The sequence below is a fragment of the Haematobia irritans genome, chromosome 2 (assembly GCF_050003625.1).
Source record: "Haematobia irritans isolate KBUSLIRL chromosome 2, ASM5000362v1, whole genome shotgun sequence".
NCBI classification, from domain to species: Eukaryota; Metazoa; Arthropoda; class Insecta; order Diptera; family Muscidae; genus Haematobia; species Haematobia irritans.
Window position 1 is genome coordinate 105,719,782 of NC_134398.1, and position 19,440 is coordinate 105,739,221.

The 19,440-nt window shown below is 35.9% G+C and overlaps 1 protein-coding gene across 1 annotated transcript in view; it reads left to right on the plus strand.

Annotated features, from left to right (window-relative positions):
• The window catches only part of AstC (Allatostatin C), a 76,897-nt gene extending 62,005 nt beyond the window's left edge, over window positions 1-14,892 (plus strand). Inside the window, exons 2-4 of the mRNA XM_075295801.1 lie at window positions 13,731-13,847; window positions 13,902-14,032; window positions 14,105-14,892. Coding sequence (XP_075151916.1) covers window positions 13,740-13,847; window positions 13,902-14,032; window positions 14,105-14,216 — 351 coding nt within the window. The 5' untranslated portion in view covers window positions 13,731-13,739 and the 3' untranslated portion in view covers window positions 14,217-14,892. The remainder of the gene's footprint in view (window positions 1-13,730; window positions 13,848-13,901; window positions 14,033-14,104) is intronic.
• Window positions 14,893-19,440: the final 4,548 nt, after the last annotated feature.

A 19,440-nucleotide genomic window follows, 5' to 3' on the forward strand; every position in this document is an offset into this window, starting at 1 on the left:
GCATTAATTGTTTGCTCACTTGGTCGATTATGTAGACCATAAATCGGACGTAAAGCGCGAAACACATTTCGAACCGAACACTGATTTTGGTAATAAAATTCAATGATTTGCAAGCGTTGCTCGTTAGTAAGTCTATTCATGATGAAATGTCAAAGCATACTGAGCATCTTTCTCTTTGACACCGTGTCTGAAATCCCACGTGATCTGTCAAATACTAATGCATGAAAATCCTAACCTCAAAAGAATCACCCTTTATGTGTATTTATTTTTCTACCTAAAAAACATACACAGCCAAATGCGCTTGCTACCCCGCTTGTTCGGCAAATAGTTATTGTCGCTTTTTCCCTGCTTATAAATATAAGCAATCCACATGTGCAGGCGGTTATTTTGGTATAGAATAATGATTTCAAAAAGTGCTAAAGACCCCTTTTCTAAATGCATATAATACACCATTTCGTTTCACCCAATTCAGCACCAAAAAGTAATCTATTAAATAGTCGATAGACTATATTGGGCATTACCAGTTGAGGATGAAATCGATTAGAAAGACCCTGTTAGTCTCACAAAAAAAGGGAGACAAATTAAAAAAGTGATCATTTAATTTCAGTATCTAAAAGTAATGTACGAAATAGTTTCTCGAGCAAAATTAAACAAAACAAAAAAGCAATTATGTTCTTAATTTGGTTTTGATGCTTACGCGTAATGCATAAAAAGATATTATGCTTGTCCTAATCGTATAGAGATGTTGAAAGAACAAAAAAAAAAACGAAGTCCCGCTAGAACACGTTATAAGTCAAATAATTTGTTCAGTTGTTCTCTTGGTTTCAATGCGTTTGGCTGAATACGGAGTGCTTATGGTGATTCAAAAGGAAAGAAATTCAAAAATGTAAGTTAAAAAATTAATTATAATTCTAATACATATGTATTTCATATTTATATTCTAATTTCAGAAGCGGCGTCTCCATTTCCTAGCAGCAATGGACCTCCACAACAACAATTACGCAAGGCAATGCAGCGGAAAAAGAAGGGCCAATTTAGTAGTAAAATCATCTTTAGACCAATGTTAACATTTTTTCTTTTTGTTTATATAATCTTGACGTAATTTTGTTATTTATGTATCAAAAAACTATTTAATAAAAAATCCTTGATTAAAAACAATAAAATTAATTTTCAGAATAAACCAGCAAATGGTGTATAGACCTAAAGTGCTTATTTGGCTACCACATATTCACCACCCTTTTCTGTGAGTAGAAATGTGCGTACAAATTAATTGATAACTTTCAGTTACCAAATGGGAGTTTACCGATAATGCAGAGAATAGTCTATTGGTTATTTTGAGCGACATCTCCTTGTTAAATTCTCCGCTCAAATACAAGAGCGGTAGTCAGGATTATAAGTAGTGGTGTTTACGAATAGGTAGCCATATAAGTAGGCATTCACTACTTACCCGAACAAGCGGGACGTTTCTTTTTTCAAATAACTGTACACAACGGAGTAGACGAAAAATTTCATCTACCCCGTTGATATGTATTCAAATACTACTGCAATAACACATCCATACGTAATTGTGTGGTAGAAATATTTTCTTTTTCTGTGCGATAAGAATATTTCAAATGGTTCTTTTCAGTTGATGAATTTAATTCAAACTGAAATTAAAAGATAAAGACGAATTGAATGAACAAAACATTCAAAAGGAACATTTGGGCACAAAAGGGGTGAGTTAAATTTAGTTGAAAATTCTAAAAGGATCCAATATATTTTACAATAATTCAAAATATCAATTTTTAAATTCTTTTTTATAATTTTTTTTAATCCCCAGGATGAACCCATAAAACTTGCTAATGGTGATCTAAACACTATTAACCTTTAACTGGGTACGTGGTGGTAAAATTTACCACCTCGAACACTCGTTTACATATATTTTAAAAAAGACGTGTGAAATAAAGTATATGTTAATCATTGAAAGAACATATAATATTTCGAAATATTGTTTTATTTTCGTTAAATACAATGTTTACTAATCAACAACTATAATAATGATACAAAAAAAACCATTTTTTTACAGAAAAAATATTAATGTAAAAGAGGGGGTAAAATTTACCACACGTCGCAAATTACGCAAAAAAATTTCACCTCACCGGTTAAAGGTTAAAGTAACAGAATGTTTGTGTATCTACACCCTCAAAAAAAATCGCTTCTTTAACATATGTTCCAAACATATTTTGCAGGAAGCACATATATTATTGCATACTGCCGAAACATTAATATGTTTGTTTTATGTGAACATATTACATGTTTGGAAGCATTTTGAGCCAAAAATATTATATGCTTGGAAGAATTTTTCCCAAACACGATTGTGCTCATTCCCTAACATACTCGTAATTTTCACTTCCACGAAATTTTTTAGTTATTGGAACCTTTCTCTGTAATACAAATAATGTTGAAGAAATTATTCACTTTTATAAATTTTTTAAATTTTACCTTTCGCCTGCACGGAGAATCGAACCGAGGACCATACAGTTTGTAAGCCAACACACTATCCACTGGGCTACGTAGCTGTTATAGTCACCAGTAGATAATTATCGTTTTAAGTTACATTTATATAGCATAGTTTGCAGCGCCCACGAGCCCATGCAAACATAACATTATTTAGCAGAAACATACATTTGTTTGCCACGTGGACCAGTGGTTAGCATGTCTGCCTTGCATGCAAAGGGTCGTGGGTTCAATCCCTGCTCCGACCGAACATTTTTTTTGTTTTTTTTTTTTTTTTTAATTTACACATTTATATTTATACTATATTAATTTTTTTTAAATGAAACTTCGAAATGTGATTTATAGTCAGTAACAGTGCTTGATATAAACGAAATTGACTGATTTTTGGATAAAATATTATTTTTTATTGCAAAAATAACAATCTTGTAATAAAAAACTGATTGTACAAAACTTTAAAATTTGGAAGGAATTCAAAAACTAACAAAAGAAGAACGTGGAGTCGAGTATAAACATACATACATAATTTTAAAATATAAACATAAATTTATTTAGGAGTGAACAGTTTTTTACTGGCATTTAACACCATCGCTCTAAAATTCCTTTTATTTTTCTTTAATAATTCATTTTAAAGAAAATAAACTTTTTAAATTGTTTTAGCTGTAAAACTCGAACTTAATGCCCGCTTTTATATTTGATGGTGTCCGTCAACTCCTCGTGGACTACTTTTTAATAAAGAGGAACTAAAGTTTGTTTTTTTACATTTTACTGTGTAATTTTTCACTATTTCCTGCTTATTTCATTTTACTGTCCCAACTCTAAAAAGAGTATAGTGCCCTTTCGTTATTTTTATGAAGACCCCTGATTTCTTTTAACGAACCAAGAAAAAAATTGTGCCCATAATGCCAAAATGATAAACAAAACACATGTCCACACATACATAAAATGCTGCTCTCAAGGCGAAAACATAAGCTGTTTGTTTTTCAAATGTCTATTCTCTTGGTTCAGAATGTATATTCTCTTTATTCAAATTAAATAATATTTAGACTTAAACATATCAAATTTTTGGCCTTATCATAAAACAGTTTTCCGAAACAACATACAAGCGGTTTCACAGAAATTGTTCTCTTTTGACTCTTTTGCTGTGTTATATTGATATCTTTCGTCAACTCTCCCGATTTCCATCTCTATTTCTCTCTATACTCTCTCTGTCGCTTTGAATAAAATATCACAACATATGTATGTTTAGTCGAAATTTGTAAATTTATATATGTTTGTATTCACACATATGGTTTTTATGAAACATTGATGCCCCAAACATAATATATTCTAACATATTAACATAGATGTCCCAAACATTTAGTGTTAGTTTAGGAACATTACATGTTCGCACTTAAATATATTGTGGTTTAAAATCGTGACCGAAACACATTTTGTTTATATCGGAACATATGAAAAACATATTTTTCTAACAGTGTAGATGGTCATTTTATCAAAATCAACATCTTTGGAAGATGTGTATGATAAATTTTATATAAGTATTTATTTCGTTAGTTGTACTTTATTTCAAATAAATAAAATTTAAGTTTAATTAAAAAAACAATATGGTTGTTTATTAAAAATGTCGTAGAAAATATTTCTGATAATCCATTTATCAATTTGATGTAATTTGTTCACCAATATAAGCCAAATTTGTGATAAGGATATTTGATATTATCGAGTGGACGAATATAATGAACCTGTCCATTCATTAATATAAATTTGTCTATGTATCGAACATATCCCTTACCACAAAATTTATTTATAGTGATGAATATATTACATCAAATTTATGAACGGAACACCATATTGATGAATCGATTATATCAAATTGATGAATGGATTACGTCAAATTTAGGAAAAACAAAGTGACGATAGCGTTTGTAGCGACGACGAAGGAGAATCACACTTTTGAAGAATTTCATTATTGCATGGATGAAAGAGAACAATCGCAGATACGAAAAATAAAATCGCATAGATGAAATTCTTTCATCACCTGGACGTAATATAGTGATCTATTGGATGTCAATATTGTCATCACAGAGATGAATTACAATTCATCACCATGACGAAAAATTCATCGCCGGGATGAAATGTTACGTTAGCTCATTTTTAACGAAAAATTCGTCACCGGGACGAAAAAATTCGTTCTCATGACGTACATTTTCCTTTCAGTGCGATACTCGGTTTTATGAGTCTAAAATACCAGTATATTTACAATTTCAGGCAAATCGGATAAAAACTACGGTTTCTAGAAACCCAAGGTGTTACAACGGAAGATCGGTCTTATGGGAGCTATACTACAACATGGACCGATACTCTCCGTTTTCGGCACACCTCTTTAGAGTACTAAAATACCTCTAGATTTCAAATTTCAAGCAAATTGGACAAACAATAAAATCATTTCTTGCACACCTATTTATAGTCCTAAAAAATTTCCAGATTTTCAATTTCAGGCAAATTGGACTACAACTACGGTTTCTACAAGCCCAAAAAGTGAAATTGGGAGATCGGTCTATATGGGAGCTATACTAAAACATTGACCGATACTCACCATTTTCGGCGCACCTCTTTATGATCCAAAAATAATAATAATGATAAAAACTACGGTTTCTATACTAAAACATTGACCGATACTCACCATTTTCGGCGCACCTCTTTATGATCTAAAAATAATAATAATGATAAAAACTACGGTTTCTAGAATTAAACTCGGGATATCGGTCTATATGAGGGCTATATCAAAACATGGGCCGATACTCACCATTTTCGGCACACCGTTTATGGTCCTAAAATACCTCTATATTTCCAATTTCAGGCAAATTGATAAAAAGTATGGTTTCTATAAGCCCGAGAAGTAGAAGATCGGTCTATATGGGGGCTAAATGAAAACATGCACCGATACTCACCTTTTTTGGGACACCTTTTTATGGTCCTGAAATATCTAGATTTTACTCACCGATACTCACCATTTTCGGCGCACTTCTTTGTGATCCAAAGATAATAATAATGATAAAAACTACGGTTTCTATACTAAAACATTGACCGATACTCACCATTTTCGGCGCACCTCTTTATGATCCAAAAATAATAATAATGCTAAAAACTACGGTTTCAAGAATTAAACTCGGGATATCGGTCTATATGAGGGCTATATCAAAACATGGGCCGATACTCACCATTTTCGGCACACCGTTTATGGTCCTAAAATACCTCTATATTTCCAATTTCAGGCAAATTGATAAAAAGTATGGTTTGTATAAGCCCGAGAAGTAGAATCTGAAGATCGGTCTATATGGGGGCTAAATGAAAACATGCACCGATACTCACCTTTTTTGGGACACCTTTTTATGGTCCTGAAATATCTCTAGATTTTAAATTTGAAGCATATTGGATAAAAACTACGGTTTCTATAAACCCAAGAAGTAAAATCAGGAGATCGGTCCATATGGGAGCTATACCAAACCATGGACCAATACTCACCATTTTTGACACACCTCTTTATGGTCCTAAAATACCTCTATATTTCCAATTTCAGGCGATTTGAAATAAAACTAAGGGTTCTAGAAGCCCAAGAAGTAACATCGGGAAATCGGTCTATATGGGGGCTGTATCAAAACATGGACCGATACTCACCATTTTCGGCACACCGTTTTATGATCCTAAAACACCTCTAGATTTCCAATTTCAGGCGACTTGGATAAAAACTTCGGTTTCGGGAGGTCGGTTTATATGGGGACTATATCAAAACCTGGACCGATATAGCCCATCTTCAAACTTAACCTGCCTGCAGACATAATTGAAGATTGTAGCGTGATTACAACAGACAGACGGATATGGTTATATCGTCTTAGAATTTCTCCCGGATCAAGAATATATATACTTTATATAGTCGGAAATCGAAACGGAATGACGAACTTATATACCCCGTCACCATTCTATGGTGGTGGGTATAAAAATAGTAAAGATAAATCATACAACTATTATAGTATAGTAGTTCTCCCACGAGAAGATCTGGCAAAATTCAGTTTATTATATGTGGCTTGCATGTGCTTATTATTTTATGTAAAAACATCAACGACTTATAAAGGGTGATTCTTTTGAGGTTAGGATTTTCATGCATTAGTATTTGACAGATCGCGTGGGATTTCAGACATGGTGTCAAAGAGAAAGATGCTCAGTATGCTTTGACATTTCATCATGAATAGACTTACTAACGAGCCACAACGTCGAATTTTCAGTGAATGGGCCCTAGAAAAGTTGGCAGAAAATCCGCTTTTTTATCGACAAATTTTGTTCAGCGATGAGGCTCATTTCTGGTTGAATGGCTACGTAAATAAGCAAAATTGCCGCATTTGGAGTGAAGAGCAACCAGAAGCCGTTCAAGAACTGCCCATGCATCCCGAAAAATGCACTGTTTGGTGTGGTTTGTACGCTGGTGGAATCATTGGACCGTATTTTTTCAAAGATGCTGTTGGACGCAACGTTACGGTGAATGGCGATCGCTATCGTTGGATGCTAACAAACTTTTTGTTGCCAAAAATGGAAGAACTGAACTTGGTTGACATGTGGTTTCAACAAGATGGCGCTACATGCCACACAGCTCGCGATTCTATGGCCATTTTGAGGGAAAACTTCGGAGAACAATTCATCTCAAGAAATGGACCGGTAAGTTGGCCACCAAGATCATGCGATTTGACGCCTTTAGACTATTTTTTGTGGGGCTACGTCAAGTCTAAAGTCTACAGAAATAAGCCAGCAACTATTCCAGCTTTGGAAGACAACATTTCCGAAGAAATTCGGGCTATTCCGGCCGAAATGCTCGAAAAAGTTGCCCAAAATTGGACTTTCCGAATGGACCACCTAAGACGCAGCCGCGGTCAACATTTAAATGAAATTATCTTCAAAAAGTAAATGTCATGGACCAATCTAACGTTTCAAATAAAGAACCGATGAGATTTTGCAAATTTTATGCGTTTTTTTAAAAAAAAAGTTATCAAGCTCTTAACAAATCACCCTTTATTAACCGATTTTGATGAAATTTGGTACAGGGAGTTTTTGGGCACAACGACGAACGCTATTGAATTTGGAAGAAATCGGATCAAATTTAGATATAGCTCCCATATATATGTATCGCCCGATTTCGATAAATGGGGTCACGCTGTGCTTTTTTTCAAACGGATCGTCGCCAAATTTGGCAAAAGGTAATCTTTTTCATCGCCCTTCAAGTCTGCAAAATTTCATCCAAATCGGTTCAGATTTAGATATAGCTCTCATATATATGTATCGCCCGATTTTCCCAGATTTAGCTATAGCTCCCATATATATGTACCGCCCGATTTTTCTCGAAGAGGAGCGGAGCGGAGCGTGGAGCGGAGCGGAGCGATTTTTTTTTTTCTCGGAGTGGAGCGAGGAGCGGAGCGATTTTTTTTCTCCGGAGCGGGAGCGGAGCAGAGCGAAAAAAATGGACCGCTCCGGATCCCTGGGTCTGAATAGTCTAAGTGAGCCTGATACATCGGGCTGCCACCTAACCTAACCTACACCTAAATGCAGATCAGAATTTTTAGTTTCAAATAAAGGTTAAGACATACCGGCTAGACCAAGAGCACATGCGTGGATACCTGCAAACCCTCCTGACCCTGAATCTATTTTAAATAGACTGAAACAATGCAATCCAGATCTTCCAACAGCTGATTGGAAGGTTGGCCGTTTGGATGAAGTGGATGGGCCAATACGGCATGCAGTGTTTATATTGAACACTCAGTCTTTGCCACATCTAGCAAAGTCCCAGGGCCGTGTATGTTATGGCTTTCATTATATCCAAATGAAGGTGTATAAAAACGATCAGCTAAAGGATTCAGAAATGGACAAGCCTCTGTCTGAATCAGAAGTAAGCGGATCCTCTTGCGAAGTCGAGGGGGATACCAAGACATTTGAAGACATGGATACACGCAGAGAAGAAACATGATTGCCACAATCATATTCGAAGAGCAAAATAATATGATAGCAGCTATTTTTGCGGCGACCATGTAACATTTTAACCTGCAACCATGTTGGCTCAGTGAACATGGTTCTAAGAAAAATACAATTGTCCTCATCTAAAATGTTATTATATTGATAAAAAGAATTTTGTTTCCATTAAAAGACAATGGTCACGATCTAAAATGTTATGTTATTCGTCAAAAATGTTTTTCTTCTAGTTAAAAGAACATGGTCACAACCTAAAATGTTTTGATTTTTATGAAAAAACTTTTTTCGTCGTCGAAAAAAGGACGCCACTTGAGAAAAGAAAACACAAAATCAACTTTATTTATTTGTTTTTATTTATTTATAAACTAATTCATTGTTTATTTGTATTTATAATGTCGTGCAAGCAAACTTCACATATTTTTACACACTCTAGTTTGGTTCAATTTCAACAATAAGTAATCATTCCATATTTACTTCGTGCCCATCAAATGAACAAACGCAGACATCATGTAACTGCAAATAAAAATAAATTATACCATATATCAAAATGCAGAACAAAAACCAGGTATATTTTTTTCAATTACACTTTCCTTTTTTGTATTCACATAAAACCACGTGCCATTTCTGAATAAATAAATTAACACAAAACACAATAATTCCGTATTCTCCGTCCATTCCAAGAAACAATCAACACACGACTGACGCGCAAAATGAAAATCGTGTGTACCTGCTCAATGTTTTTATAAAATTCTTGTCGCTGCAAAAAAATTAAAAAATTAAATGGTCACGAAAACAATGTACATGGTCTTTATGGCCATGTAATGGTTGTAGACATGTCTATACGCAAACTATAAAAATATTTTTTTCTCTGCAAAAAAGTCAAAAAATTGAATGGTCAGATACATGATTTTCCTGACCATATAATGGTCTCAAATTCTATCATTTAAATAATAGAACATGTTTGCGGCATTTGAGAACCATTTAAATGCTTATTACCAACATATATTTTTCTCCGCTCGAAAATTATTTTTACAAAGACAAAATACATGGTTTTCGCGACAATTACATACTCTAAATAAGCATTAAATGGATGCGGCAACCATGTCCAAATATGTTTTTTCTGTGCGTGTAGATACCGTATGCGTGAGGAGGCTTCTACTGCCTCAGAACTCACCAAAGTTGAACCTATGGTTATTGCGAGAGTCACCGATATCTCTGAAGAGGACATTCTTGATGACTCGATTGAAGCGGCTGATGTGACGGTTGTTGAAAATCTCGATGGTCCTACGGATCCTCCAGATAAATCTTCATCATTGTAAGGCTGCATGTGCTGCCTTAAAAGTTCTCCTGATGAAAGGGGACATAGATATAGTTCTTATTCAAGAACCATATGTTTATAAAAACAAAATATGTGAATTAAGTACTCCGGGGTTCAAACTATTGCAGTATACTGGTAATGATGTAAATCGAGCCTGTATAATTGCTAAAAACGAGCTCAATTTGTTTCTGCTTCCTTCAATGTGCAATACAGACACTGTCGTTGCATGTTTAGAAATAGCCAAATGCAAATATTGGGTATCTTCGGTCTACATGGGACATGACAGGGAGATGCCTCCATATGCCGTTAAGACCTTAGTGGAGGAGTCACTGAAAACAAAGACGAAACTCATTATGGGATGCGATGCGAATGCACAGCATAGTATATTGGGAAGTAGTGATACTAATGCAAGGGGAGAGTCGCTAATAGAGTTTATTTTGCGTACTAATCTGGTAGTTTGCAACAAGGGAGATGTCCCGACCTTTGTCACTAAAAACAGGCAAGAGGTTTTGGACATCACCTTGGCCTCGCAAGAACTAAATGAAATGATATCTGAGTGGCAGGTTTTAAGTGAACACAGCTTCTCAGATCATCGCTACATCAGTTTCAAATTTGATGTTCATATCACCAAGATCATATTTCCGCCAAATGTTAGGAAAGCTGACTGGAATAGGTATAGGGAATCGTTCAATATGATGATACCGGAAATAACAGAGACAAATATGAGAAATGTGCAAGATATCGAACACGCAGTGGAGCGGATTACTAAGGCCTTCAACATCTCACTGAAAGCTGCATGCCCTAGAGGAAAGCCAAGGGGGAAACATCGACCACCATGGTGGTCTACGGAATTAAGTAATATGAGGAAATCCTGCAGGAAGCTCTTTAACAAGGCAAAGTCCACCAGAGCCCCTGAGGACTGGGACGCTTACAAGAAGAATCTGAGAGGATACAAGCGAGAACTGAGAAAGGCTCAGCATAACTCTTGGAATGCTTACTGCAGCAGTATTGAGAATACGTCCGAGGCTTCCAGACTACGGAAGGTTCTAGCATCCACCAACTCCGCTCCAGGTTTCATTAAAACTTCGGAGGGCAATTGGACAACGTCCAGTGAGGAGACGCTGGAGGTACTATTGGACACACATTTTCCTGGAAATCAGACGGTTGAACCATGTACTGGCGGTGCCACAGTTGCTCAGCGGTCGTTTCCTGTCGAGGAAATTGTATCGGAAACTAGAATAAGATGGGCGCTAAATAGCTTTGGACCATTCAAGTCCCCTGGACCTGATGGAATTACTCCGGCGGAGTTACAAGCTGTAACTGACAAAATTATCCCCTGGTTGTCGGTGATATATAAAGGATGTATCAACTTATCATATATCCCAGGAAAGTGGAGGGAAACAAAAGTCGTTTTCATACCTAAAGCGGGAAAAGCCTCTCACTCGAGGGCGAAGGATTTCCGACCAATCAGCTTATCCTCATTCCTACTTAAGACTCTGGAGAGGATGATAGATATTTATCTTAGAACTAGCGTCGATTCAAGTTTGCTCTCGAAACGACAACATGCATACTCGAAGGGCAGGTCTACTGAGACCGCATTACATGGACTAGTCAGCTTTATTGAAAGCTCACTATCTGTCAAAGAATACACAATCGTGGCGTTTCTAGACATCGAAGGGGCGTTCAATAATGTCCATCCGAGCTCGATATTAAATGGACTGACAACTCTGAATGTTGATCCATGTATACTCAGGCTGTTAGACGAACTGCTAATGAAGAGACGTATTTCAGCCACACTAGGACAAGCAAACATACAAAGGTATGTGAACAGAGGCACTCCCCAAGGAGGAGTTCTATCACCTCTTCTTTGGAATGTTGCTATAAATAGCCTTCTGGTTACTCTAGAAAAAGAAAGGATAAAAGTGGTGGCATACGCAGATGATGTGGCTCTGGCAGTCAGGGGAAAATTCCCATCCACAATCAGAGATATTATTCAGAGGGCCCTCCGGATGACTGAGAAATGGGCGAAAGACAATGGTCTTGGGGTAAATCCTGCAAAGACAGAATTAGTCATGTACTGTAAAGATCGCAAAACTCCCACGGTTAGGCCCATTTCCTTAGGGGGTATTGAAATTCCCTTTAGGGAGTGTGCAAAATACCTTGGCGTTATTTTGGACAGGAAGCTGAACTTTAAGCTTAATATTGAAGAAAGGGCGAGGAAAGCAACGGTAGCTTTATACTCGTGCAAAAAGGCAATAGGGAAAAAGTGGGGACTAAAACCAAAAATTGTACATTGGCTATACACGGCAGTGGTTCGACCTATAATGCTATATGGTGTTGTAGTCTGGTGGCCGGCACTTCACCAGCCGACAAGTTTAGACAAAGTTCAGCATATGGCGTGCTTGTGTATCTCAGGTGCATTCAGCAAGACAGGAACAAACTCCCTTACTGTCATACTGCATCTATTGCCTTTAGACATTTTGGCCAAACAGTCAGCTGCAACAACGGCTGTGCGGTTGCGCGAGCTATCGCTGTGGTCGGAAAAAAGTTACGGTCACAGTTCGGTACTCAAAATAATGCCAGATGTGCCTAACGTAGTGGATTACACTTTGGCGAGTCCACTTTTCGACAAAAAGTTTGAGACTCTAATTCCCAACAGTGAGGCGTGGTGTACACGGACCCCGGGGAATAAAAGATATATAGATTTCTACACTGATGGCTCCAAATTGGATGGCCAAGTGGGTTTCGGAGTATATTCTAAAGATCTGGAACTTCGAATAGCGAAAAGATTACCTGATCACTGTAGTGTTTTTCAGGCTGAAATATTAGCAATAAGAGAGGTGGCGAATTGGCTGAGAAGTAATGTTCCAAAAAATGTGGGCATTAATATATACTCAGACAGTCAACCTGCAATAAAATCCTTGGACTCTGTGTTCCTCAACTCGAAAACGGCCATCGATTGCCGCAAATCTCTCAATGAGATGGCTGAGCAGTACAATATTCACCTAATATGGGTGCCTGGCCATAGGAACATACCGGGGAACTGCGAAGCGGATGAGTTGGCAAGGCTAGGGACTACCTTACATATTCCAGGGGAACTAGAATTTGTTGGTATGCCCCTAGCTACCTGCAAGCTCATGCTGCGTGAGAAGGCTGTTATGATGGCAAATGTTCGATGGGAGAATTGCAAGGGTTGTAACGACACCAAGCAAATATGGCCCCATTTCAACTTAAACCGCACACTAGATATGCTAATGTTCTCGAGACGTCAGATATCACTCCTGATATCTGCTATAACGGGTCGCTGCCTGATAGGAGATTTTGCAAAAACTATTGGCGCGAAGTATAATGACTATTGTATGAGCTGCCATGATGCGGAGGAAAAAGAATCAATTAAACACCTCTTGTGTGAGTGTCCTGCATTTTGTGTAAAGCGCAAGCAACTTTTAGGAGCATATAGCTTCAGATTACTGGCGGATCTGGAAAACGTTAACTTAAGCAGTCTGCTAATATTTTTGGAACAATCTGGTTGGTTCAACAAAGAAAAATAATCAAGAAGGTTCAGCGGTTAAAACTAGAAGTGCCCATATGTAATAGGTACTTTTAGTTAATGTGGTATCACAATGGACTGAATAGTCTAAGTGAGCCTGAATCTTAATCGGGCTGCCACTTTAACCTAACCTAACCTAACCTAAAGGTTAACGTTTTTATATCAACATTTGCTTTGCTCCAACACAGTTCTAACACCTAATTCTGTATTTAATCTCCCACTTTTACTTCTACAATTTCAAGATTTTCCCAAGAAAACCTTACAACTCAAATACATGGTAGGGCGCATGAGAACTGTGGCTCTATCAAACTAATAACAATCTTTATTTGTTTATTTATCAATTATTTTTTAACATTTCAGATCGCAAACATGAACATTTCAAAAAGTTGCACTTTACTTGTCGTTGCATTTATTGCTCTATCTTCTTCGATGGCTCTAACAGAAGGTCGGCCACAGAACACACCAGACGCAAATCAGGTATGACCAGATTAACTAATTTATTCAAATAATCGACGAATTATTTTGTTACAGAATATTGATACCGTCGATATAGATCTCGATGATCTGAGAAGTCTTTACTATGACGTACCAATGCAACCAAATGTGTACCCCAACTTACCAATGGACCGACTACAAATGATGATAGCTCAATATAGACCCACGTATGTTAATCCGCAGTATCACAGATGCATCCATATTTTTTTTAAATTTTAATGTGTCTTTTGTTTTTCCAGTTCTTACTTGCGTTCTCCATCTGCAAACGAATTGTATCGTCTACCTGAAGCGAAGCGTCAAGTAAGATATCGACAGTGCTACTTCAATCCAATTTCATGTTTCAGGAAGTAAATTTTCCCAAATGACGTGGATCCCGCATATTGTACTGCTTCGATAAAAATCAAGGAACTTAACTCGTCAAAAACAAAAATCCCATAAAAATATTAGCATTTCAAATGTTAACGTACACTTATCACGAAGATTCCCCGATCTCCAAATATATGCATACTCTCCCAGAATGCTTTAGTGACCTCCCCCTCTTAAATATATATGAAAAAGCACCGATCTAGTCCACAAGTGATATATGTATCTGTAAAATAGCTTCATATTTATGCACCAAGTTCCTGGACGGTAGCCTCCAAGGAAGTCTAAGATTTGATCTGTAAACTCATTTAAACTCTAAATCTTTATTGTATTTGTAATTTAAGCAACGAAAATGTAATTGATTTACATCTACATCATCCGAATAATTCATATTTTGCAGTATGGTATGCATACTCTGTGTGATGACATCCATTACCATCAACATACAATGTTTAAAAAGAAAATAAATAACTGTATATGAATACGTCTCCTTGAAGACTAAAATGTATACGTGTTGAACCAAGAAAAATATTTGTACAAAATCTGTGTACTTCCGCATGTCAACCAATGTTATTAACAAACAAAAAACCTTTTGTTAAATAAGTAATTCTATTAAAATTACGATATAATCATTACAAATTATAATAAATGTTTTCAATTTTAATGGACTATGTGTAATTTTTTTTTTATTTCGTGTTTTTAATTTTTGTAGTTCCAGATATTATCAGATACAACTAGAGCTTCCCAATCCAATCCAATTTGTTTGCGACTGGCAATTGTAATGTTCATTAGCTAGTTTTTTTAATGTTTGACACTATTACTGATAAAGTACATCTGAAATCAGTTTCAACATGAAAGCAAGACCGATATTTTGATTTATGTCTAAAAGTGACGAAAATTGTATCAAAATAAAATGTGTGAAGCCAAAAGTGGATGCTGGTTTTGATATGTTAGCAAAAAATTTAGCCGTTGCAAATAAAGTGAACGACTAATCTAAGATAAAATAACGGAGAGCACATCGTAAATAAGAGTTCAATACGGCATACAAACGTTTAAAACAACATCATAAAACGTCAAAACACATGAACAAATATAGAAATGAACGCAAGAAACAGTTTAACATTCAATCCACAATTATTTTCTTTATAAGATGCAGATAATCGGGTATATATTTTTAATATATTTGAGACGAAGAAAAACAAATCCGAAAAGATCCAAAAACACTCAACACATACAGTGCTGTTCAAAACATTTGCAACCACACCGCCTGTTGAAAATAAACCGTAATTATAATGAAAATAATAATATTAAGACCAAACTGTTGCTTATTATGCCAATTTTAAAGATTTAGGAAATAAGGGAACTAACGATAAAGACTTTTTGATAATTTATACAATTATTTAAAATTAAGAGTCTTCACCCTGTTCAAAACATTTGCAACTAATATTAAGTGTCTCATATATTTAAAAATAATAATTTTTTGGAACTTTTTCATGCTATAGTCATGCCGTTTGATTACTTCTGCGCAACATCTTGCCATTGATTAGGATTAAATGGTCAATGATATCCTATGGTTCAGGTTTAAATACATATCATAAGCCTTTTGCAAAACTTTAATACCAACTTTTACATTAGGCGACTAAGCAGACCAGTCAAGCACCCGCAATTTTTCATCGGCAATCCATTGTTTTACCACCTTACACGTGTGCTAGAGGTCATAATCGCGCTGAATATTCCAAGCAGACGGCATTTCCCGGAATTCTTATTGCAATATTACATGGGAAAAAGGTCTTTGCTGACTTCCGACAACACAATACCCTCGACCTTATAAATTGGGCCAATAACTGGCCCAGAAAAATACCGCCAGACCATAATATTGCACCCACAATGATTGACGGAACTTTTTATACCCTCCACCATAGGATGGGGGTATATTAACTTTGTCATTCCGTTTGTAACACAACGAAATATTGCTCTAAGACCCCATAAAGTATATATATTCTGGGTCGTGGTGAAATTCTGAGTCGATCTGAGCATGTCCGTCCGTCCGTCTGTTGAAATCACGCTAACTTCTGAACGAAACAAGCTATCGACTTGAAACTTGGCACAAGTAGTTGTTATTGATGTAGGTCATATGGTATTGCCAATGGGCCATATCGGTCCACTTTTACGTATAGCCCCCATATAAACGGACCCCCAAATTTGGCTTGCGATTGCTCTAAGAGAAGCAAATTTCATCCGATCCGGCTGAAATTTGGTACATGGTGTTAGTATATGGTCTCTAACAACCATGCAGAAATTGGTCCATATCGGTCCACTTTTACGTATAGCCCCCATATAAACGGACCCCCAAATTTGGCTTGCGATTGCTCTAAGAGAAGCAAATTTCATCCGATCCGGCTGAAATTTGGTACATGGTGTTAGTATATAGTCTCTAACAACCGCGCAAAAATTGGTCCATATCGGTCCATAATTACATATAGCCCCCATATAAACCGATCCCCCGATTTGGCTTGCGGAGCCTCTAAGAGAACCAAATTTCATCCGATCCGGCTGAAATTTGGTACATGGTGTTGGTATATGGTCTCAAACAACCATGCTAAAATTGGTCCACATCGGCCCATAATTATATATAGCCCCCATATAAACCGATCCCCAGATTTGACCTCCGGAGCCTCTTGGAGGAGCAAAAGTCATCCAATCCGATTGAAATTTGGTACGTGGTGTTAGTATATTGTCTCTAACAACCATGCCAAAATTGGTTCATATCGGTACATAATTATATATAGCCCCCATATAAATCGCCAGATTTGACCTCCGGAGCCTCTTGGAGGAGCAAAATTCATCCGATCCGGTCTAAATTTGGAACATGTTGTTAGAATGTGGTCTCTAACAATCACGCAAGAATTGGTCCCTATCGGTCCATAATTATATATAGCCCCCATATAAACCGTTCCCCAGATTTGATCTCCGAAACCTCTTGGAGGAGCAAAATTCATCCGATCTAGTTGAAATTTGCAACGTGGTGTTAGTATACGGCCGCTAATAACCATGCCAAAATTAATCCGTATCGGTCTATAGTTATATATAGCCGATCCCCAATCACACAAAAATTCGTCCATATCGGTTCGTAATCATGGTTGCAACTCGAGCCAAAAATAATCTACCAAAATTTTATTTTTATAGAAAACATTGTCAAAATGTTATTTCTATAGAAAATTTTGTCAAAATTTTATTTCTATAGAAATTTTTTCCAAATTCTTTTCTGTAGAAAATTTTGTTAAAATTTTATTTCTATAGAAAATTATGTCAAAATTTTATTTCTATAGAATTTTTTTCAAAATTTTATTTCTATAGAAAATTTTTTCCAAATTTTACTTCTATAGAAAATGTTGTCAAAATTGTATTTTGTCAAAATTTTATTTCTATAGAAACTTTAAACTTAATTATATACGTATTTAATCGGCCTTTTTTAGTTTAATATATACCACATATGGACTATGTGGTATATATTACGGTGTTAGGAAGTTTTAAGATACCTTGCCATCGGCAAGTGTTACCGCAACCCAAGTAATTCGATTGTGGATGACAGTCTTCAGTAGAAAATTCTACGCAATCCATGGTGGAGGGTACATAAGCTTCGGCCTGGCCGAACTTACGGCCGTATATACTTGTTGTATTTCTAAAATTAAGACTTTCTTCCAGCCTTCGAACTAAATTTCTATCATCCGAATTATGCAAGTGAAACTTTGAGTCGTAGGAAAATATAACACATTTCCTCTGCTCCTCAGGCCATTTAATGTATTTTTGTGCAAACTGATGGCACGTTAACCTATTTTTCTTGGAAGTAAATGGTTTTTGACATTCTTTTATAATCGCACTCCCACTTCTAAAGCGATCAGACGTAGTCGCTATAATTGATACATCCAGTTTAGTTTAATTCTTGACTCCTTTAGGTGATATTTGAGTGAATTGTTGCATAGTTCATTTGATTATACGATCTTTTTTTGGCTTTGTCTTAGGTTTTCTTCTAACTCAATGTACAGTTTTTTTGCATCTACTGTATATAACTCGAGACGCAGTTGATTTTCCCGAAATTCATTTGTGGTACCCCAACTTTAAAATCTTTGATATTTTGGTTTTTAATATGTTGATTATACTTAATCAATTAGGTGCCTATGGCGACCTAATTAGGCAATTAACTTTTTGTACGTTTAGGGTAGAGTAGGTTCAAGTGGCAGCCCGATTAAGCTTCAGGCACATTTAGACTATTCAGTCCATTGTGATATCACATTAACTAAAAGTACCTATTACATATTCTAGTTTAACCGCTTATCCTACTAGATTATTTTCTTTTGTTGAACCAACCAGATTGTTCCAAAACATTAGCAGACTGCTTAAGTTAACATTTTACAGGTCCGCAAGTAATATAATGCTGTATGCTCCTAAAATTCATTGATCACTACATACATACGTACGTTCTCTTTCGTTTTATTAAAAGATATTTAAGTGAAAGAATAATCAAAATAAAAAGTGAAAAATTCAATTGTATATACTGGTGTTGTGTGGTGAATTTAAACGTTGACAAGTGTCTATTTACTTCAAAATATTATTTGCAATTACGTTGCTTTTAACTTGAAGTAAATAAAACAATAACAAAATACACGCAGACTCCAAAGGCTCTGTGTTCGTATTACCAGTGCAAGCATACATCGATCGTCACTGCAGTCAAGGTTTCAATATACATTGTGCCTACTAGAGTGACCGCAACTTATATGGGGCAAAAAAATGTCGGAATCTTGTTCGCCTTAACCCCACAAAACGAATCCCCTTTCCAGATATAGGGATAGCCAATATTTGAACCCGAAAAAAAAAAAAAAAATATATATATATATATATATATATATATATATATATATATATATATATATATATATATATATATATATATATATATATATATATATATATATATATATATATATATATATATATATATATATATATATATAAAGGGTGATTTGTTAAGAGTTGACCGCGGCTGCGTCTTAGGTGGTCCATTCGGAAAGTCCAATTTTGGGCAACTTTTTCGAGCATTTCGGCCGGAATAGCCCGAATTTCTTCGGAAATGTTGTCTTCCAAAGCTGGAATAGTTGCTGGCTTATTTCTGTAGACTTTAGACTTGACGTAGCCCCACAAAAAATAGTCTAAA